Source organism: Sander vitreus, chromosome 5 (genome assembly GCF_031162955.1).
Source record: "Sander vitreus isolate 19-12246 chromosome 5, sanVit1, whole genome shotgun sequence".
Classification (NCBI taxonomy): domain Eukaryota; kingdom Metazoa; phylum Chordata; class Actinopteri; order Perciformes; family Percidae; genus Sander; species Sander vitreus.
The window spans coordinates 25,278,629-25,302,037 of NC_135859.1; the positions used below are offsets into that span (position 1 = coordinate 25,278,629).

General features: G+C 41.6%; 1 protein-coding gene across 2 annotated transcripts in view; it reads left to right on the top strand.

Moving 5' to 3' along the window:
• atosb (atos homolog b) overlaps positions 1 to 22,398 on the top strand; it is a 30,215-nt gene extending 7,817 nt beyond the window's left edge. The window contains exons 1-10 of one of the 2 annotated variants that reach the window (XM_078251225.1): positions 5,701 to 6,333; positions 12,614 to 12,800; positions 13,158 to 13,362; positions 14,251 to 15,576; positions 17,674 to 17,732; positions 18,085 to 18,184; positions 19,385 to 19,543; positions 20,576 to 20,644; positions 20,952 to 21,157; positions 21,455 to 22,398. In XM_078251225.1, the coding sequence (XP_078107351.1) occupies positions 14,419 to 15,576; positions 17,674 to 17,732; positions 18,085 to 18,184; positions 19,385 to 19,543; positions 20,576 to 20,644; positions 20,952 to 21,157; positions 21,455 to 21,608 (1,905 nt within the window). In that variant the 5' untranslated portion in view covers positions 5,701 to 6,333; positions 12,614 to 12,800; positions 13,158 to 13,362; positions 14,251 to 14,418 and the 3' untranslated portion in view covers positions 21,609 to 22,398. Of the gene's footprint in view, positions 1 to 5,700; positions 6,334 to 12,613; positions 12,801 to 13,157; positions 13,363 to 14,250; positions 15,577 to 17,673; positions 17,733 to 18,084; positions 18,185 to 19,384; positions 19,544 to 20,575; positions 20,645 to 20,951; positions 21,158 to 21,454 lie in introns of those variants that run through there. The other variant, XM_078251226.1, reaches the window with a different exon arrangement.
• Positions 22,399 to 23,409: the final 1,011 nt, after the last annotated feature.

Here is a 23,409-nt window from a genome sequence, read left to right on the forward strand (position 1 = left end):
CTCCCAAAGAAGCAGGGTGAATTGGAACTTGTTTTCGATACTTTAAACAGGTTATTTAACACTGACTAAATGATTTACTCAAGGGAGTTTTGGGCTGGTTGAGTCCGATCGAAGCTCTTCAGTCTTTGAAGGCTGTGACTGTTTAGTGCCCCCCCCCCCCGAGGACACAGCTGGTGTCACTTTGGGAGGCCCAGAAAAACAAGTAATGTGTGTGTGTGTCTATGTGTGCAACGCGGCATTTTACGTGCAATGCAAATCCAACCCTAACGTCATGATATAGTTTAAAACAAACACTGCCGTGCTCTCAAGTCAGGATTGTAAATTTCAAGAAGGCGCAGACCTCTCCAGTTGCCTCTCTGTCAGCTCCGCAAAAGTCATGCTGAATTGTCTAATATACAAATATTCGTTGTGCTTTATGTGGTTGACGTTGGACAATGATGGCATGTGGCTATGAGTTGCTCATCAGGATCGAGAAATCAACTTGCCAGTCTCCTGTCGACTCTGCCAACCTAGACTAGCTAGCCAGCTGCCTCAAGTTTTCAAATGTAAACATCAGAGGAAACACAGAGGAGAAGGTGGAGAAGATCAGCTCAAGCTAGCAAGACCATCTCTGTGGCCATCTCATGACTATGAGTCGCTCATCAGGATAGAGAAATCAACTCCTCTAGCCTGGCCGGTCAGAGTTTTCAGATGTAAACAGAGTGAAAAGTGAAGATGGCTATAAGGTACAATCTATGACCCCCATAAGCAAGACCATCTCTGCGTCCATCTCCATCTCTATATCAGAGGGGCTACCGACGCAAGCGCAGGAACGGAACACCGACTGCGTCTTCTCTGTTGGGCATCCTGCTAGCCAGTGTGCAGGCGTCGGACGGTGAGCTGGGGCATTATTATGGATCCAACTGCAGTTTAGGGCAAGACCCGCACTTCAGTAGCATTAGCACGCTACGATTGGCCAGGGGTCCATGCTTGCTTGAGGTAACGGTACCCCTGACCAATTGGCTATCCTAACCTTAACTACTTGAGGTTGATGCCTAACCTGAACCAATCGGGCGGCTTCGTACGGTGGGTCTTGCCCAGAACTGCAGTTGAATCCATAATTACGCTGAGCTGGGTGTGCCTCTGTGCCTCCGGCGGTTTCCAGCGGGATGTCAGGAGCTGTGGTGTCCTGTTGCCGAGACTTGGCTCGATCCTGGAGTGCTGATGGTATTCAACTGGCTGACTTTTTTCTATGTGCCAGTCTGACGGCTAGATTCGGCTTCGTGATGAATCATGCACAAGTTTAAAGAGCTGATCGGATTACATGTCACTGGAGTTTAGCTTGTTTACCTTGTACGATTTGGTGTGACAAATTTAATTTGTTTGATTTTGTGTGTGTGTGTGTGTGTGTTCTATGCTTTTTTTCTCCTCAGCTGCACTCAGAGTGCCTTTTGAATTGAGGAGGGTCTTCATAGAGAAGACGCACCCTTTTTCCCAAGTATGGAAAGCAACATGGGATCTTAAAGAGACAGAAGTGTGCAAGTTTGTGTATGCTAAAACACAAGATCCTGGATAACCGTGCTGCTTGCGAGCAGTAAGTCCCTATTATTACAGTTTCACAGGCTTTGCAGCAGTCAAACCTGTTTCATGACAGAAACCTTGCAACCATTAAATCTGCCCCTATCTCTGTCAGTTTATCTTCCTTCCTTAAATTTTTCTTGTGTATCTTGCTGTATGTCTATTTTGCCTTCTACCTCCCCCTTCCCTCTCTTCCCTGTCCCCACATCTCTATATTTGGAGTTACGTAGTTGAAGCCGACTGGTTTTTCAAACCTCATCTCTGCTCACTTCCACGCATATCTTCACACACTGTATCTATGAGTACATGCATGTAAAGCTGAAACAGTTAGTCAATTAGTCAATTATTCAACAACTATTTTGATCATTAATTAATCGTTTCAGTCCATTTTCAAGCAAACATTTCAAACATTCCCTCCTCAAATGTTTTTATTTATCTTATTTGATAGTAAACTGAATATGTTGGGGTTTTTGAACTGTTGACTTTTATAAAAGAAGCATTTTAAACACGTCACAATGGGCTCTGGGAAATGAAATTAAATATTGTTCTTTATTTTCCAACATTTTTTGGGCGATATGATTAATCATTTAATCAAGGAAATTATCGGCAGATTAAGCAATAATGAAAATAACCAAAGCATGAAATTCCCTTCTTGTCCATCAACAGCAGTGGCTGTTAAAAGGCTATAGTTTCAAGGTAGAATTTAATGTCTATTGCTTATACAGTACCAATTGTACATGTGAATGAAAATGGGTAAAAATGGTAATATATTGTACTGTAATATAAAAAATTGTAACACGGTAAACTGGTGGTAAGACTAGTTTTGTTTGTTAAAAAAGGTGAAATGACTAAATGCTCAATTACTTCACATCCTCCCAATAGAGACAGGGCGCATTGTGTCATACTCTGAAAACCACGCCCACTGGAGGGGAAAACAGTCGGTGCCAAAATATGCAACTAAGGGTTGAAACGCTAACAAAGTGCCTGTAGCTGGCTAAAACATTATATTTAAGCATGTCAAAGGATTATTTTAGCACCCCTTGTCTAACAGAGAGGACACATTCATTTTTAGCAACCTAATATTAGCTATGTGTTTGCAAGCTAAGGCACTTGCAGACATAATGCTGCATACCTTTCTGATTTGTCCACATTCCACTATAACACAAGTTGCATACTGTCAAAAAGCTTTAGCTTAATTTACAGAAATATAGTTAGCCTAAAACTGATATTTGGATATTTAACTTGGTAACAAAATGCTTGCTGCAAACGTAACAGGCATAATAATGTTCGCTTAGTGTCAGGATCCCACAGTCTTCCCATTCCCCCTGCTTATTCCTCACATTTGTATACACATTTGTCTTCCTAAAAGCTCAGTTTTTTGGTTTGCCAGCTTATAAAAACTTAGTAATGGGTTATTTACTATATTGGTAGTGCATCCCATCACACACCAGCTTTTAGGCATTTTTCTGTTGTTTGCTAGCAGACGGAATTGATGAGGAGGCACCTTCACGCAATACAGGTCAATGGAGAGTGGAGAGTTGTTTTCCCTTCCGATGGGGGCGGGACTTAAATGCGCTCTGTCTCTATAAATACTGTATGTTACTTACCATCTGTATCTGAGTTTTTAAATGCAGTTCCACATTTAAGTGAGAAAAAAGTTTGCATGTGAAATATTTGGATATAGCAAGGTAGTTTTTCTTTATTTCATGATTGAGAAATTTTGTATTTCTACTTTCTACTATTGTGTGATAACAACCTAATGTTAGTGTTACAATGACATAACTCAAGTCACATACATTTAAATAACTCCAAATCACATCTTAAACTTGAAGAGTTTTACAATCTGTACAATTTAGGGGGGCTCAAACCCCCCATAAATTTAATCTCAGCCCACCTAAAAATTATAATAATAATAAAAAAAGAAAAATTAAAAAAAAGAATTAAGTGCTTCAAGTTAGAGTTTGCGAACCTGTCTGTTAGTGACAGGGGACAAACAATTACAGGTTCAAACAGGTTAACAGAAACTTTGGCTGAATCTCGCTCTATCTAACCTGTCAGAGGGAGAGCAGCAGTTTAACGTTGTTAGTCCTCAGAGAAAGAGAAGAAGTTGGTAATTTCATGATCGCAAATTAGAACCCAAATTGAAACGTAAGCAACTTAAATTGCTGAATGTTAGAACAGTGTGTCAAAATGGTCGTTTACTGTGACTTATAACTTGTAAGTTGTAGTTCCATCATAGTGTTAATACTGTCAAAAAACGTTAGTTGACGTTGTTGTTTAGTAGCTAGCTCAGAGATTATCGGCTAATGAAATGATTGATTTACCAGGGGGGGGGTTAACACTTTTGCAAGGCACTGTATCCGTGTCACATTCTCATTAGGGGCTGAGCCCCCCTAAAGGTCTGATCCTAGAATCGCCCCTGCGACACCCTATATACTTAGGCCTCCTGACACTGCTGCTGCTGCTGCTAGCCTTGTCTTGTTTCCCATTGATAAAATGAAATACTATGTTAAACATAAATATATACTGATTTGATTACAGCAAAGACAGCGTCGGCAGTATTGTCGGCAAAATAGGCTACAGAATATTCCGTTCTGTATTGACAGGTGCAATATTTGAAAATCGATAATTATTATTATTTTTTTTTATTCCATTTATATCTGCATTTATGTCAAAACCTAGAGACTTTCAAACATCAAAATGTCATTTATTAACTGTATTCGTGTCAAAATGACATATAAATATCTTTTCCTATTCTATTTTGCAGAAACGCTTCCAACACGCTTGCGTGTCGCGTGAAAAATAGGCGTCGGTCCTATTTCTAGCATGCACGCGTTTTCGACGCGGCTCGAGCCGCGCCTGAGACGTGCGTGTCACGCAGGCAGTGTGCGGCTGTTAACATGGGAGCTGAAATAAAAACGGACACGCCACGCAGGTGACACGCATACGCCACACAGCCAGTGTGCAGGAGGCCTTAGAGCCTTGTTTGGGTTAGGACATTCTCTACAAAACTACACACATGTCCCCTTCATCCTTCTGTATGACAGAGATAACATAGCAAAGCAGCAGCAACTGGTTCTGGAAACAGACTCAGGGTGTCACAGATGGAAACTGAGTAGGAGATAGATGTATATGAGGAGTCAGAAAAAACAGTGACAGACAGTCACTGTCGCTATCGCTAGGTTTGTCTCTCATGTCTCGACCAGCACACATCTGATAACAAGTCAATCCTGGTTCCCTAAATAAGGACAAAGGCAAAGCATAACTTGGTAGGTGTGTGTTTGTGTCTGTAAGAAGAGGGCTGGGTGAAGTTGTATGCTAAATATGTTTTGTTTGAACATTGTTTTGTGCACAGTGTTTTAAGTTGTGTAATCTTCACCCACAATGAATGAGTGTGCACGCACAGTGTGTACTTTAACCACATCACTGTTCGAAATAGTTCATGCCTAGTCAACATGCTGTTCTTTATTAGCTCACAGTTGGCAAAACACACACGCACACACAGCTAAGGGCTGCTCCTGGTACTCAGCTGATAAACTTTTTCACATGCACTTCATTTTCTATCTGTAGTCTAGCAGTAGATAAGTTTTCTGCTTTTGTGCTTATGTCGGCGCTGTGTAGCCTACGTTTCATGCTACACACAGAGTGCTTTTGTATGTGAGTGTGTGTGAGTGAATAAGACAGCAAACAAAAGGGAGGATGAATTGCATAGACGTTTGCATTAACCTCCTTTTTATTAACTGCTTTTCAACTAACCGACACAGACACATTATGGGAATATATAATACAAGTTAAACACTGTACACAAAACCTACTTGAAGCTGTCAAGCAAACACATTTTCACACATACACACATACACATACACATATGTATATATATATACACACACCGTTTGAGGAAAGTGCTCTTTGGTCTGTTCTCTACTTCTGCAGAACAGACCAAGCAGGAGCAGGTGGGCGTGGTTTTGCTTCCCCACGCCTCCTCCCCCCCTTTCACTCCCTCCCCCCAGCCAATCAGGACCTCAGTCACTACAGCTGACCCCCCCCTTTTCTCTAGCCAATAAGCTGTCAGCGTCACCCTCCCCCCCTTTCTTTCCCCTGTATGTCTTCACTGCTGAGTGAGCAAAGCATGCCTGGCTCTATCAGCTGAGAGGAAACGACAGAAAGAAAACACAGAGAGAGAGAGGGTGGGATAGCGAAAAAATGGTTGAAAGGAGGGGCTTGTGAGTAGATAGAGAAAGAGAGGGTGAGGAAGAGGAGAAATGGGAGGAGAGGAAAGGGGGAGCGCTAGCATGTGAAGTGGCTTTTGTATTCAAGTTATTTTGGAGGGGCGCAAATGAGAGAGGAAGAAAGTGCAGGGGGGGGGGGAGCTTGAGAGAGAAAAGAAGAGTGGAAAAGAGTGAGATGATGTGAGGGGTGAGAGTTGTCGATGGGTTTTTGATTTGTGTGTGTGACTGAGGGTGGAGGGAGGTAGACAGGAAGAAAACAAAATACAGAGACAGAGCGAGTGAGAGAGCTAGTGCAGGCTATCGTACCTCACAAAACAAGCAGAGGGAGACTTCTCTCTGCCTTTCTCAACATCACCTATTCAGGAGGAAAAAGGAGAAGATAGAACAAACCGGAGAGTCGAGGGAGAGCAGCCTGACCAAGAGGAAATAGAAACACAGAGGACAGAAAAAAAGGCAGCAGAGTTACCTATCCAGCCACCAAACTCACAGAGGAAGGAAGGAGAGAGACAGAGAGTGAGACAGCGAGATAAACCCCATTATTCAGAGGGTGAGTGTCACAGGTTCTCCTGCTGTCAAGCCAAGTGTAATAATGTTGCTCCTGTCATATTGTCAGCTGGGTTTGGGTGACTCAACGTCTCCTAAAATGGCCACATGAAAGGCAGGCAGAATTACAGACGGAGGGAGGGAGGCAGAGACAGAAAGGGACCCCGTGTCAAACAGCATTCTCAGCAACTATGTCACTGAGCCAGCTTAGTTTAGACTGTCCTGACTACCCCGCCTGAGTACTCTATGTCTGTTTGGTGTAACACTGTCTCAGTTTCAGTTAACGTAACCTGTCTTCTGTCACTTTCTGTTCTTTCTTTGTTGCTTCCTGTCTTCTGTTTTGCCTGATACAGACACACACTCTCTCTCTCTCTCCCTCCCTCTCTCTCCCTCTCTCTAGATGGCTCCTGTAATCTAATCAACAGGTGATTGTTTGCAGGATTACTGAGCAACTTTTTTGTGTTAGAGAATGTGCACATAAGTGTGTGTGTGTGTGTCTTTATGTTTATCAGCCTCCAGGCACAGCACAGGCCTGGGAGTTGCTCTCGGGCGGGGTTCTGCTCAAAGTTGATGAGACAATCGGTGCATTTGGGAGGCTGCTAACTTCATGCTGACGCTATCACACCTCTGTTATAGGCTGGGTGTAAAGAGTGCACTGAGGACACAAGGAGGGCAGAGTGTAGCTAGCAGCTAGAGACAAGAGTTTTCACAAAAGGCAAATTCAAGATGATGAGCTCATGTCATTCATTGAAAATAAGTAAGTTGCTATATCCGCACTAGTACATTTTCATTTTTAAACAGTGTTTTGAAACAAAAATTGTCTTCGTCCACACAAGCCCTGTTCATTTCTTTGAGAGTTACTAAGTGATGCATGAAGCCATCATTGAGCCAATAATGTCCCAGATGATCAGCACGGCTTCAACTGTGCGGCCTGTACTTCCAGTTTAGCGGTCTGCTAGCTTGAGTGGAGAAAAATTATTAAAATGTTCTCTCTTCTAGACTTTCCAAATGGTATCGGACCAAATGGCTCAAACTCTGATAGTAAAATGAGTCATTTTGCGGGAGTTGTGACGCTAAAAAAGAATTTATCCTCTGATTTACAGACGTCTCTTTTGCCATGCAAGTCTATAGGGAAGTCTTTTTGGGCCAGAGGGCATCATCTCACGGGCTGGGAGTTGCAATTCCACTGTTTGGCCACTATGTTCAATTTGCTTCAAAGCCTGGCGCACTTCCTGGGTGCCTGGTCAGAAATGATCTTCATCCATATTAACACGTCTGAAAACGCATATCACATGACCATGCAACAGGAAGCAGATTGTTTAAAGTTACTCTGCGATTGAAAATCATGGAGTTGAAAATACTTTTGAGAAAGAACAACAATGGTATGTCGTAATGTAAGACCAAGGATTTATGTGCTTGGACCGACGAGTTGGAACTGTTACTGAAAGGCATGCAAGCCTACCCCAGTCCGTCTGCCTGTCCAGACTACAACGCAAACCCAAACTTTAACGGGGTCAGCAGCGTTTCCAAATGTCTCCATTTTAGGTACTCGCAGTAATGGATGAAATAAAATTAACGCAAGCATAGACGAAATACCTTGCTCTTTGATTACTGTGGCATTGCGTTGGTGCCACGGCATATTACCCAGTAGTGAGCAATTATCCAGCCCGGCCAATTAGAAACTTTTTTTACTATCATTACCTCAAGGGGAGGAAAAACATATGTTGAGAATGGGTGAATTTGGCTTTTGAATGTTGTGGATCTACATTACTACATACCTGTATAACGTAACGCGTGGGTGCGTGCGGCATCTGGGTGTTGTAAAGAAGGCGCAAATGGCCAAAAAAGGCCAAATGTCAGGGTATGTTCTGTTTTGCAGATGTTTTAGCTTTACATACTGATGTTCCAGTTGCCACTCCAATAATTGATTAGGGGCTCATTCTAATTCTCTTAACAGGCTGTTCAGTGGAACTCACCCAGTGTGAGCAAATCCTTTGCCATATGTAGATTAGCACCTTGTTTGCCTTTGTGTTAACCTTTTACCACCAGCTCTCTCATGATGATAAAATTAAACATAGCTGGTCCTCCTGATGCGCTACAAGTCATCTAACATATTGGCCTTTGACAAATGCGTTGAACCCTTTTGAGCTCAGTCCCTATACATAACTGTGAGTAAGTGGGCATTTACACAGCCTGCGTCAGGTGTTAGATGGTGCGGCAAAAACGCAGGTCTTTCCATTCATTGTGAATGAAGCTCCTTTTAAGTGCGGTAGGAAACGTCGAGATCTATAAACATTCTGACAGAAAACAGTATTTGTGAAATATAAAGTCTACTTGTGCTACATTGGGAACACAACAGGACGTCACAGAAATGGGCCGTTTCATTGACACTCCCCCCGGTGCACAACCCTGCGGAAAATCGCCGAATCGCTGTTTCCCTGTCTGAACGCAGCCTTAGAGCGCTAGTGTTCCTGGATGCCATTGCTTCGTTTGGGATGGGGTGAACTTGTTGAATCCTAAATAACATCTAGTAGTCAGATCAGGTTTTAGACTGCAAAGAAAATCTCCTAAATAATTACATTAGGACATAATTGCTAGAGTTGTGTTTTCTCTTATTTCTGCTGTGGATACAGGTAGTTAATAAATGCATATTGTTGTCCTTAGCTTACTTCTTTTGGAAAATAATTTCCCATTTCAATGTTTTTGTAAACATGACTCAGTCTATTCTCATTTTGATCCTGATCTAGACCCATGCCCAAGCAAATGGTACCTCTTTTTTTAATGTATTTAGTCTTGGTCCCATTCACCACTTTACTGAATCTTCATATCATTGGGTTTCTGTGCCCAAGCAGCCTCTGTTATTGTTTTTCACCCTTTTCCTTATTTGTCTTTTCACCCACACACATTTTATTTCCTCCTCCTTTGTGCATGCAAATAAAATGCATGCATGCATTATACAGTCTATGATTTATACCTTCCTCAAGGTCTTTGGCTGGGCCATAGTCTCTCTCTGTTTCTCTCTCTCTCTGTCTGTGTGTTTCCCTCTGTCAGGCATTTCTCATTCCTTTGTCATATTACCATTTCTATTCTTATCTGTCTCTTTCTAAATAATTGCTTGCAGGGCGACTTCCAGATATCAGGTCATCAGCGTTCAATCAAGAATATGTTAGGTGAATTTCGAGGGTCATTAACTTTTTTGAAGATAATGATAGCTATTAATGATAGTTTTTAAAGGGAAAATGTAATGATGTTATACAGATAAGTAAGAAAATGTTTCATTTACCCATATTGGCAAAATTGGTTCACTAATTGGTTCACTGAAGTGGCAAAAAGTAGGTTTGCAGTAGTTTTATATAGACTATTCCAGGTGTTTTTTTTTCATATTCTTGACTGTGAGTGGCACACAGTAAATATGCACAGGTCATGTGCATTTTAACAAAAATCAGATTGTACAAATAGATTAGAAGTGGATATAGGAGCATTGTCTAAGGGGGCAGGTGCGATATGTTCAGCAATGCAGTAATAGAGCTTTTAAGTTCTCAAGTCTGAGCTGGCACACATGCCCAGCAACTTGAAGCGTTTTTATTAGGGTGAAGCCAGAGTTTTCCCCCCTCCTCTGTTGGCTCCTGGATCAAGCCTGAAAATGGTTGAGTAGCCTCTACCAGCCTCCTGTTCAGTAAGTTCAAAACAAGGCCAGAAATCAAGTGGGAACTAACACAGAGCCTTTGGGTTCTCTCAGTGAGCTATGACATAGGCAATGACTATAAATACTCATTGCTGACTCCTCTCCCATTCTTTCCCATCCTCCACTCCATGTCTGCCTCTGGGTGCTCACTGTGGAGACTCCACCTGTCTTCTTCGTTGGTCTATAAAAATGGTGAAAAATGTCACTCTGTGTTTCCCAAAGCTAATGACATCCTCAAATGTCTTGTTTTGTTCACAACTCAAAGATATTCAGTTTACTGTCACAGAGGAGTGAAGAAACCAGAAAATATTGCCATTTAAGAAGCTGGAATCAGAGACTCAAACCAATTAATTGATTATCAGAATAGTTGACGATTCAATTAATCAATAAGTCAACTATCGATTATTATTAATCAATGAATCTTTGCTACTCTGATTTATCTTTTTGTTAATTACTAATGAGATGCCTATTAACCGGTGCAGTTCTGGTTTGGCCCAAGGCTGTCCCCAACCCCTAGAGATATCAGTAAAATAATCTGGTTTACATCATTTGTCTTCCAAATGTCCTGGGGGGCAAAACAAGAGGAGCTGATACCTTGTGTTGTGTTAATTGAGCTCATATAGGTAAGTCAAACTGGCTATCTTTTGTTATTTGACTTGATAATGAGAGTAACGTGTTGACTGGGGCAGTTCTGGTTTGGTGCAAGACTGTCCTCCACCCCAAGAGATATCAGCAAAATAATCTGGTTTACAGCATTTGTCTTTCAAATATCCTGGCTTGGGCAGCAGTTGATATATGACACTTACATTTGTTCAGAACCTATAGAGATATTGCCATGTTCCCTCCTGTTCATGTTAGCCTAATTCCAGCAAAAAAACAATGAGTTATAGCAGTGGAATTTCAATGGCATTTATGCTATAAATGTTTTGAATACTAGTAGGTTATTTATTTCAGATTGTTTTTGTTTTTTTCCTATGGTGTAAAGTTAAAAAAATTAAACCTGCCCCATCTTGGATTGTTAAGAATTATGGGAGAGGCACTTGCATAGGGTCCATATGTCATGTGAGTAATTACAGGTGACAAAGGCTTCACTCCTGACATTATCACCATGTGATTCTTTGTTTGCAGTGGTATAAAAGCATTCCATGCCTGATAATATACCATTTATACTGCAGTTGTATATCAACTCAGTCAGGGGGGTCAGTCTGTCTCTCCTTCCCCTTTAATGTTTGTCTGGATCCCTTTTCATCTTATGTCATCTTGGATAGATGAACCCCCCCCCCTTCTTGTTGAAGACTGTATTATCCCTAATGAATGGAAATTTGTTTTGAGAAAATATATGAAACGCAATACAGTACATGCTCATATAATAAAAAAAATGTTCAGTCAAGTAATTTAAACATCTGCTACAAGTTACCTGGAGTGCAGCTAGATAAGTATGATTATTTTGATCATTACATAATTGTATTGTAGCAATTTGGGGATTTTATTCAACATCCCTTACAGTTTCACCAGTGGATACATTTCAGGTGTGTTTCAATCTAGTGAAAAATACCTATGAACAACTCTCTGATCTTTAGGCCCATGTCATCACTTCTGTGTACAAAATGGATCGCGTCATGATGATTCAAAAGCAAATACTATAAAGTGAAGTAACTGAACTTTACTAATGTAAATGGGTGCCAGCATGGTGTTAGTCAGATTAGCATTCTTGGCTACTTTCAAAACTCCTCCAACAACTGTTACATTTCAAGCTTTGGATGAAATGTCTAAGCACGTCAATCAAATGCTTTTTTTCCTGCTTTCGGCGAACAGAACATAAACCTTTATCACAGTGTGCTGAAATTTCTGGCTGGCTGTACATACCTCATGGATCACAGCCATTTTGAGAGACATTTTCTTGGAGGAGCATCTTTGCCGTTCTCCCCCTGCCCCCCAGCACCCCCCTCTGTAGCTCTGCTTCTCTTTCTTTGTGGCAAAACACAAAGGAGCCGTTATCCTTGGGCTACTGGTTGGCATGGCAACAGCTCACTGTGACCCCCCCCACCTTCACATTCCCAAGTTCTGGTCCAAGTGGGTCAGGAAACACCCGATTCTCTTGGCCTTGGTCCACTTAAGTGCCAACAAGTTAGAACTGAAAATATTAACTCTCTGCTCCACGAGGGGCTCCTCCAGGGTTGATTCTTGACCTAAACTGGATTTGTACTCAAAATGAAAAGAAAATGAGAGAAATATTTCTACCTAATTTAACTTGTTAAGTACGTCACATTAATGGACTGATTATTTGATTGATTTGTATGTTGTATTGTTCTTTATAAGTTCAGTAACAGACTTAAATATTGATTTCCGAACTTGCTGTGTTTGCACAATAAGTGTGCATTCATCTACAGTAAATGTCTGTTTAATGCGCAGGTATGTGTTTCTGTGGCTCTCTTTGGTGTAATTCTGAATATGTGCATCAGTATATCGGTCATAATGTGTGTGTGTGTGTGTGTGTGTGTGTGTGTGTTTTCAGGAAGAATTGTCTGTTCCACTGTTAGTGATAAGCAACTGGATGACCACTTATTTGATTAGTTTCTATGTATTTCTTTCTCTTCAGGGATTCTGGGTGGAATGACCCAGTCATGATGTCACAGCCGTGCAACACCCCATGCCCAGGTGACCAAGGAGGGCGTGTACGGCTATCAGCCAATCACAGAGGCAGCCCCAATAGTATTATTTCCGATTCCAGTTCAGAGACATTTCCTCTCAAGAGCCTCCTGCATCACTGACACTCCGCCCCTCTGGTAAGTTTTAGCCTTCAGGATGAGGATTTTAACTAAGGCACTTATCGCAGACCATTTTATATTAAATGTCTTTCTTTCTACAAACAGACACAATGCAGTTGATGTGTACTGACCCAACTGGTTGCCTGACCAAGTTGCTTGTAATTTCTAATGGTTAAAAGAAATCATAACTTGTTTTATTCTTGGAAAAAGTGTTGGACAAGCATGCAGTCAAAAGAGGAATATCTTCAGCTTTCTTGCAGTGTTACACATAAACACGCTGCAGTAACATCAAATCATAAACTATAGTACCTATCATGGTCTTAGTTTAATGTATTTTAATGTTTAACCAACAAACTTTTTTGTATTTCTCCTCAGGTCGTATCTTCTGTGCCCACTCCTGCTTCCTCTGGAGTCCTTACTGTTTCATGATTACCAATCTTGGGATGTTGGCGTCGCTTTGTGGCAGCTGCCATGGAGATAAACGGATTCCTTTAGTAGACTATTTTAGACACAACCTCCAGATGTTGTGCCAGATGCAAGTTGTCCACACGGGCAGAATTAGACAAGGACAGGCACAGAGGTGAGATGCTGATTTTGTGCATTGTCTTCAATATAATAATCAATTTGGCAGGAGAGAAATTAGGCTTATGCCTTTCCTAAATTGCATTTATATAGCGGCCCGTTAATGCAATTAAAGGGCTGTATTTTCATACAGTTTTAAAGCTGAAACGTCCTGACTGGTGTTTAGATTTTATGTTCAATCAAACTATATCTATAAATATAAGTACCTGACTTCCCTTGGCTTTTGTGGCAAGAATATTTTCCCAGGGCAGAAAAGGTTTAACATCATGACATAGTGAAATCATTGCATCATAGTCATTTCATTTTAAGTGTTAAGGCAGTGTGTCAAAACCAAGAATTAGAGGCATAACATTCCTTTGCAGACACAATAAAGAAATTAGCAAAAAGGGATTTAGCCTCCCAGCTTTAACTATTTTTTTTCTTAAAGCTGGTATCTTTTTTTTAGTCCTGCATTTTTTCGGCAATACCTGGCTGAAATGAATGTCATTATTTAGCATGTACCAGACCTGAGGGGTGTTTATAATGGATATTGCTTGATGCGATTTATGCTGTTTGTCTATGGCATTCAGTCAGTACTTATGTGGAGAACCGTGAAAGACAGGATAACCTGCATACCATATGTGATGTGTTAATAATCCCATTCAAATATGTTGCAAAATATGCAGTGTGTAATGCAACAAACATATTTTTAGAACCCAAAGACAGATCCTAAATTAAAATTATCATTAAACATTCTCACATCATTGTTGACAGCTTAGAAAGGCTCAGTGCCTTCTTGTCCTTTTTTAATTTTATCATGCTATTTTATGTTTTCCATTACTCATACAGTCTGCTATTATTGTTGTAATATCTCCTGAATAGTAATGCTGTATTTTGTTCCTCTCAGGTGCTGTGCGGCTCAGCTTCCTAATTCTCACTGTTTGACAACATCACAGCAGGAAGTATAGGACTTCCTTTTCCTGTGGAACATTTTACTCTGCGTCCTGGCACTTGTGAGGACCTACTTGACCCTGTTGCAAATTAGTCAAGACTCTTATCCTCCAGCATAGAAACCATGCGGCACATTCATGTGGAGTTGGCCCACAAAAAGGCTCCATTAGAGCTTTCAGCCCAGGAGGGAGACCTGCCTCCACCTGAAGCCCCAACACAGGGCCTTGACCCTGGTGTCAGATCGGGGACGCCCAGGCACTTTGGCCAGGAGCAGTTGCGGCTCCAAAAGGTCTACCAGCTCTCCATTTTCTCCCAGTTGGGGGGATTTTCTACCTCCACAGAATCCCACACTGATGCCCAACAGAGGCCTGTCCGGTTGGGTGTGAAAAGGGGGCAAGAGGAGCCCCAATTGACTCATAAGCGCCCCCACCTGGGCGACTCCACAGACCAGGAGGAGGCGTTGGAGGGGGGGGTGCTGTGTGGGCCAGCCCCAGCTCAAGGTGTTGGGATGGGTTTAGCGATGGGCCCTAGTGGGCCTGGTTCTGTATACTCTTGCACACAGATGGAGCACAGAGAATCTGAGGGGGGACTGTCACCCAGGTCTCCACCCCTCTCCCCAACCCACAACCCTTCCCGACGCCCAACTCAGCACAATCATGACAGGCCCATTCCTGATGTATTTTCTCCACTCTCACCTAAATCACCCCCAATGTGTGACCCACATAGCTCATCCAGGACTGAGTCACCTAACGGGGGCCACACACCCACCTACTCACTAGGTAGCCCTGCAAATGAGAGCTGTAGTAATGGCTCATCTGGAGGCCAGCCCAGCCCCCACTTATATGAAATGTCCAATTATGAGACTCCCAACCCCGCCAGTCCCACCAGCCCTCCAGGCCCTTTCTCCCCACCACACCACACAGAGCTGCAGGAGCCAGGGGAGGCCACTGAATGGGAAGTTGGACTTGAATCCTCCCCACCCGAGCGAAGTGCCACCCAGACTGCCTCCTCATCCTCAAATGGCCTGGCCTCCTGGGAGAAAACACCCAGCAGTAATGGCCACCGGCTATCCTCTGGAGGCTATTGGCCGGCCAAAAAGAGGCTGCTGCCCCCGAGCGACACAGGCGAGTCATGTTCAGAAGATGAGGGACCCTCCACATCCAAGAGAAGCAGGCTGTCATTGCTGGCTCCAGGACTTGGCCCGGCCTCATGTCGCAGCACTGATGCTAAAGCTGCCCCTTACTGGAACCACCTGCTTCCTTCTGCACGGGATCGACCTAAGGTCAGCACACTCACATACTTTGTTTTTGGAAATGTTCTTTAAGTACCTAAGTTACCAAAACAAGTGCATCAGTTCCAGCAACTGTACTAGCTAATAGCTATTGTTAGCTGTTATGCAACTTGGCTGTAATTACAAGACAGTAACACCCGAGTAACTACTTCACAAGTTACCTTGGCACACGAGTTGCAGCCAGACAGAATTAAACCTTGCTCAGTATTTTGGTGACAGAAATGCAGTTAGCAGCTCTAAACAAGTGTTCCCTAGTAGCGAAGATTAATTTAGAAATGTATAGGTATAACAAAATATCAACAATCCTGATATTATTCATATCATAAAGTACTTTTTCATGACCAGATGATACAGTTTTCGGTTACACTTTACTTGAAGGTATCTACATAAGAGTGATGTGACATTGTGTCATAAACGTTTATGACATAAAGTTTCTTTTAGTAAGTGTCATTCGTTTTTTGTCATGACAAGTTATGGTCAGGGTTAGGTTAAGGTTAAAACACAATGCCCGGGATGGGCGCTGCGAGGGGCACGGGCACAAGGGGACCACTGGTGTGATTAAAACACTTTAAAGCCTCCTTAAAAAAAACAAGTTCGGTTATATAAAAATTGTTAAAAGAAGGCCAAATATTAAAAACAGGTTAAAGGCATACTATGTAACTTTCCCTCTTCGGTCCCCCTACAGGTTGTCTCATTGGAACTACAGCTCGCGCGGCTCTAGTTGTGTATGTGTCATGACAGTGTCATGTGTTCATGACAGTGTCATGTCACTGTTATGTAGATACCTTCAAGTGTTACCCAGTTTTCCAACCCTAATTAACTACCACGAGAAAGAAGCTCTAGGAGATTTTATATGCAAAAACCAGGCTTTTAGACCAAAAAAACATAAAGACCAGCATATGCGGAGGTTTCTAAAACCTTGAATGCAGAATAAGGAATAGCCGTTCAAAGTCAGTGGTTGATGGAAAGACATCTGTGAGCCTTGACAGTCCTGGAAAAGAGGCTGAGGCATAAATATAGAGAAACTAAAAGAACGAGTAAATGTGAAAGAATTAAGTGATGGCCAGCTCATTATCACGCCACACTGGAACAGGCTGAGTAGCTCCAGAATAAAGCCCATTGAGGGAGGGTCCATTGTTCCCAGACATGAGTGTGCTGTGTCTCTCATACACATGCACACGCGCACACACACACACACACACACACACACACACACGTACATGCATACATCCCGCTTAAAAAATGGTTCTGGAAGTGAATTGGCCACTTTTGAACATTGGGAGGCCAGAAAGACCTGTGTGTGTGTGTGTGTGTGTGTGTGTGTGTGTGTGTGTGTGTGTGAATGATGACAATAGGGTTCACTGGTTAGGTCTCATACAGTGGTGGGCTCATTGTGACTAGAGGTGTTTAGAGTATGTGTGAGGGAAGCACAGGGAGAAACAGAGACTCAAGGACACAAATTAGGGACCGAGGGGACAGTAAAAGAGCCAGGCTAAACTGTAACAGGTGATATTTCAGTAAATAAAGGTTAGATAAATATATTTAAGAGACACAGAAAGGGGAGACGAGGATATTTCAAAATGCCGTCTGTGATTTTGATCGAGTGTGATGATGAGACGACAAGCTGACAAAGAGCTCCAAGCTCTGTAGAGAGCCAGTGTAACCAAGTGTTAGCTAATACCAATACGCTAACCATGAGTAAAAGGTGTTCTGTGAGCAAATGCCTAACAGGTAGCATAGGTTTGGCTAGTGACGAGTCATCTGAGAGTTGGGTGGCCTTTACGATGAACGGCAGCCTGGAAATGGGAAATGTTTATGCGTGTGATGCAACATCCAAAAGTCAGTGCTCAGTAAGTAAGAGGACACCTGAAATACACAATTACACATATACAGTAAATTGCTCTCACATGAACACACGCCCATTTAATCTTTATGTGAGTATCTTTATTTCTTCTATGTGTATTGAGAATTTATTTTGCATTTCGAGCAAGTTTCTTATTATTTGAATAGCTATTGGCTGACATAAATCAGGACATTTATAGCGAAAGACAAGTCATAATTTCCTTTTTTTCCCCTCTCTTTGTTCAGACCACCACAGACTGCACAAGATCAGGGAGACGGCTAAAAAGTGGGCTGCGGCTGAAAAGGTGAGTGCTCCATCATATTTCCGACAAAGTTATATAATTGAATTATAAATATCAATATGGAAAAGACTAGCACTTCTAAAAGGGATTAAGAGAACACTTTTTAAACTTCAGCAGGTGCATGGGGTCAGAGTTTAAGAACATGCAAACATGTTTATGGATGAGATGCATCCATACACATCAAGTCAACATCTATAAAGAAGGTGGAAGTTTTGAGTGCGAGTTAAAGTTTTTTTTTTTTTGTCTAGGCTTGAATACTCAGACACACTCAGAGGCATGTCACATGTTGGTTAAGACAAAATTTGTGTAATCTTAACCACTAACCACCGGTCTTTGTGTTTGTGGTCATATTCAGTCGGCAGCTGCGCAGCGGCAGACACACAGACACCAGCCGCTCCACACGTTCCAGTTGGCCCTCATCTTCCATCAGCAGATCTCTACTTGGCAACTTTGAGGTACAAATGTTAAACATTCTAATAACTTCAGGAGACACAAGTAACTGCAGGTCAAAGATGGCGCTGGTGTCCATGGTCTAGAGGTGTTCCTAATTTCTTGTCCTTCCCATTTACATACTGTACATGTGGGTAAGGAATATAAGAAAGACCTTTCAATATAATGCATTATTACACGGCTTCGCATCGGGGTCCTGATCACCCTGTTGGGGTTGTATTCGCTATAACGACCGCCTCGCTCTACATTATCCCTTACGTACAGCATCACCACCAACCATGATCTCATTGCTAAAACGTATAAATGAATTCTATGACAGTGTCAACAAAAGCACTTGTAAGTCTTGATTCAGTCTTGTTATTGGGACATTAATGAAATGCATAGACATTGTGACTGTCCTGATGCACTGGGCATGTCCGAGTTTAAGTTTATTTATTTGCAAATTTACAAATTACATTAAAATGATAATGGAAAGTGATGTGCAGGGAGAGGGCAAAAAGCACAAAACAGTATTTATTCACTACCTTTTGAAAAAATCAATTATAAAACACGTTATTACAATTATAGTACAATTATTTATTAAACATTGTATTTAAACAGGACTTCACAATACATTGCAAAATTTTCACAATACATTGCAAAATATTGGAAAGTTGTTATTTTTGACTATGCCCTGCATATCTGAATATCGGTGAAAAGAACACAATTGTTGGAGATCTTTGCAGTGCTGAAATCTTATTTTATCTGTGTAAACAGGCCTACAGTAGCTGTTTTTCGAATGCATGCAGAGCCTCACCTGGGATTCTAAGAACTAACAGTAAATGCAGAAAATAAGTTAGTGCCAAAATGACAAGGTTAAGATATCTATGATATTTGCTTTACTCCTTAGCATAGCTTATTTTAAGACAGGATCATAATATATCAGCATTAATATAAGGTAAAACAGGTAAAGATGTAATGCTAATAATGTTAGCTCACGATTTAATGCTTTGAAAATATCCTCCTCTTGGCTCACATTGTTGCATATTTTATCACTGTGTTGAACACTGCTTTGGTTTTAATTAAAGTAAATACACACAATGTGTATTTCTATGGATTTCTTCTGATTCTTTGGCCTAACTTGACTTGGAGTGCAGCAGTAAATGCTTAAGCCCTAAATTAAAAAAGACTATACATTTATTTCTACTTTCTCTTGTGTGTTTCAGGAGTCCATACTGAAGGGACGATTCTCCCCGTCAGGCTGGATCGAAGGCTTCACGGCGGAGATCGGTGCCAGTGGCTCCTATTGCCCACAGCACGTAACCCTGCCGGTGCAGGTTACGTACTACGACATCTCAGAGCACAGCGCACCCTCACCCTTCCTGGTGTGTGTGTGTGTGTGTGTGTGTGTGTGTGTGTGTGTGTGTGTGTGTGTGTGTGTGTGTGTGTGTGTGTGTGTGTGTGTGTGTGTGTGTGTGTGTGTGTGTGTGTGTGTGTGTGTGTGTGTGTGTGTGTGTGATATATTGTGTGTAGTAGTGTGCACGCTTAGTCAATCACAAACAATAGGCCAACACTGTTTATTGCACATGGCAGGTAGTGTGTTTGCTGTGACAATATGACAATATTACACTCATTGAAAGAAAAACTATGCAAAATTAGAAATCAGAACAACTACCTAAAACAATAACAGATATAGAATTGGCTTCAACAAGGTTGATGTTGGCTTGCTTCTTTAGAACCAGATGTAAAAAAAATACTATGCGTGTTTTTCCTTTCCTGCATATATCGTGAAGCCTTATGTCTGTCCACATCAGCACTGAATACTATATATATTAATTACACATATAATCATATAACATAAGGTCACCAAGTACAAAGCAAGTTAGGACCAGCATTAATATGTGAACAACTTGAGTCCTGCTCACAAGAAGTCTTAAACTGCATCTGTTGTTACACTGGACCATTTGGAAACCAGCTGTTTTCACTTTCTTAGCTTTATGCCTCATGTTGATCTTAAATTGCTGTGTATAAAAGTGGTGAATGTGAGGCCTCTTTTGATTCAGTTCTTTGAACTGGTAATTGGCATTTAACATTATATGACTCCCTGTGTAGCCGCCTTTGTAACTACGGCATGATGTAGTTATTTTAGATTTCTTTATGTGCGTTTAGCGGTTCTGATGAGGAATTGGTTTTACATGCATAACCTATACAGATGTGTTTAAGTGGATCAAATCAGAAATTGAAATTACTATTGTAATACTGCTGTCATACTGCTGCTCCCTTTTAGCACATTTCTTCTACATCCTGATCCTGATATAGAAGTTCACAGCAATTCAAATGTACCAAATAATGAGTTATTTTGCCTTTACAGTGATTGAGGACATTTAATCAGTGCCGTGTGTCTCTCTCCCTCACAGGGGGTGATATCCCTTGAGCCTCTTGGAAAGAAAGGATATAGCATACCCAAAGCAGGGACCATTCAAGTGGTAAATTTGTCTTTTCTTTCATCCTCGTCTCATTCTTTGCTCAGGAAAAGACCATGTTGCCTATGAATCTTTCAGAGATATCTGACACAGATATATGCCACAACGTTTTAATATTGTGGCATGTTGGTCATGATACCAACATGGAATATGTTGGTGTCATGATATTCATGCTATAAGGGTGCTTGGCATTGCAAGGATGAAACTAACAGCAGTAGTTTATTGGTGGTTTGAATTTAAAAAAATGACCTCCTCCTGGTCGTATTTTTGCTGTTTGGAATGCTGACTTTGGTCTGACATCTGTTCTCAGACCTTATTTAATCCCAACAAAACTGTGGTGAAGATGTTTCTGGTGACCTACAACTTCGGCGACATGCCCGTTAATCACATGACCTTCCTGCGCCACCGTATCTTCCTGGTGCCTGTAGAGGAGGGGGTTGAGGGGAAAGGCGAGACGTCTCCAGGGGGCGGAGTGCTAGACAGGAAGAAGATTCTCTGCTACCTGATTCATCTCAGGTATGACTGAGATTTCAGCTGTCTGCATTCAATTTTTACACCTGTTGTTTTATTAACACTTGAATGATTACGTTCTGTTTTACTAGCTGTGGCGTGATATCTGGAAAAGTACCATAGGATTACAATAATAACTGAAAAAGATTAATTGAAATATCCCTAATAAGAAACACAGGGGAACTATTCTAGATAATATTATGATGTTACACACTTTCAGTGTGTACACGTAAGTAGATAATGCCTTTTGAAAATGTTTCAATGTTTTTTCTAACACATTTTTTTTCGTTCGGACTTTCTTAGATTCCAGAGCTCCAAATCTGGGAAGATCTACTTGCACAATGATATCCGGCTGCTATTCTCCCGCAAATCCATCGAAGTGGACACAGGGATCCCTTATGAGTTGAAATCTTTCACCGAGGTGCCAAGAAACCCTAAATACTCCCCCCGCGTGTGACCCCAGCTTCACCCTTTGACCCTCCCCAAATCCAACACAGCCCCTCCTGTGCTTTACGGAGGGGGAGGGGGGGAAACAGACAGACTGCTAGAATGATGGACACAAATGATGGACGCAAAACTTGATAAGACTTGATGAGACACACCACATGCACACAAGACACACATGCACATATGAGACAGTGTTGGTGATAGTAAAAGTCCCCCTTTTATGCATATATTCACTATTGAAAATTCAGAAAATTGGTGATAGAAAATTTCGATCAAGCAAACATGGCAGTCCTTGTATCTTCCATTTATTGAAAATATAAAACATTAGAAATGCTGCCTGTATGCAGTCAAAAGCAGGACTTTTACAACATCGTCATCTGTACAGAGAAAGAAACACACACACACACACACACACACACACACACACACAGCTGAAACACTTCTGGTGGTGACTCTGAGTTCAGTGTTAACATGCATGCCTTGTGACTTAAACACCTGAATTTTCCTCTAGTGCCGTATCACACTGTCCTTCACTCTGCCTGCAGCTCCAACCGCCTCATCGGACCAATAATTTCCAAAACTTTCGATTTGACAAAAGGCCACAAACAATAAGTACAGCCCTGATTGCAGGGTTAAGAAAATTGTAACCCCTCCCCCACTTTTCACACAATAATACACTTTCTGACCAGCAGAGAGGATATGAGCTGAGACACAAACACTAGTGAAAGCCAAGGCTGAAATGGAATCGGCTATCTTTATCAGATGTCTTACCATTTAACACATGATTTAAAAAAAACAAACACACACACACACCGGCATGATTTGACCAAACTCAGGACAAGTGTTGAGGAATACATTTCTCTTCTTACCATGTCACCTACCATGGTACAGACCACTGTGTACACTTCAAGCCAGGAGGGTCATACCATGATAATGAAAAATAGGGGAATCCAGTTAATTTTATGTAGCCAGACTGAGGGACACTGTGCTGTTTTCTTTTTAATTTTTTTTTTTTTTTTTTTAGATTATCTTCAAAGCAGTCTGATGTTGGAGCAGAAAATGAAAAAATAAACAACAAGCTGTAGTATTTTTAATTTATGTTTCGCAAATGTCTTAAGAAGCAATATGCTGCACAAAGTAGAGTGTGTTTTTCAGCCGGACAAGCTTTCTCTCTGGAGAGGGGAGGGGGGGGGGGGGCAGAGATTGAAAGCAAAGAATTCAGAGTGAGGGAAGAAATGGGAGGAGGGAGGAATGATGAGGGAGGGAAGGGTGGTGGGGTATTTAATATGGGGGAAAAGTCTATGTATATTTAAAAGAATAAACTCTGCGACTGGCGAGTAGCACCTGTCTTTGTTGTGGTTTTTGATTACCTACACTTCCCATAATGCAATTTGATTTCTTCTTTCATGAGACCCTCCCTGCCTTATAAACATCCATGTCTATCAAACTCCATACCCCCAGTATGCAATGCAGGCTTTCCGTTAAATTTGAATATAAATGGGCGCCTGGGTAGCTCACCTGGAAGAGCAGGTGCCCGTATGCAGAGGCTCAGTCCTCGACGCAGCGGCTCAGGGTTTGAGTTTGACCTGCAGCCATTTGCTGCATCTCTCTCCCCCTTTCCTGTCTACAGCTGTCCTGTCTATTAAAAGCTAAAATGCCCCAAAAAGTGTCCAGAGACACAGGAGCATTATACAACTGTTTTCACATGCTGTGGTACTAACCATTATAAGTAAACTGAACTTCACATGTAAAATTGAAGTGTCCCTTTGGAACTAACAGATTTTTTAAAACCTTTAAACCGTTAAAACAGT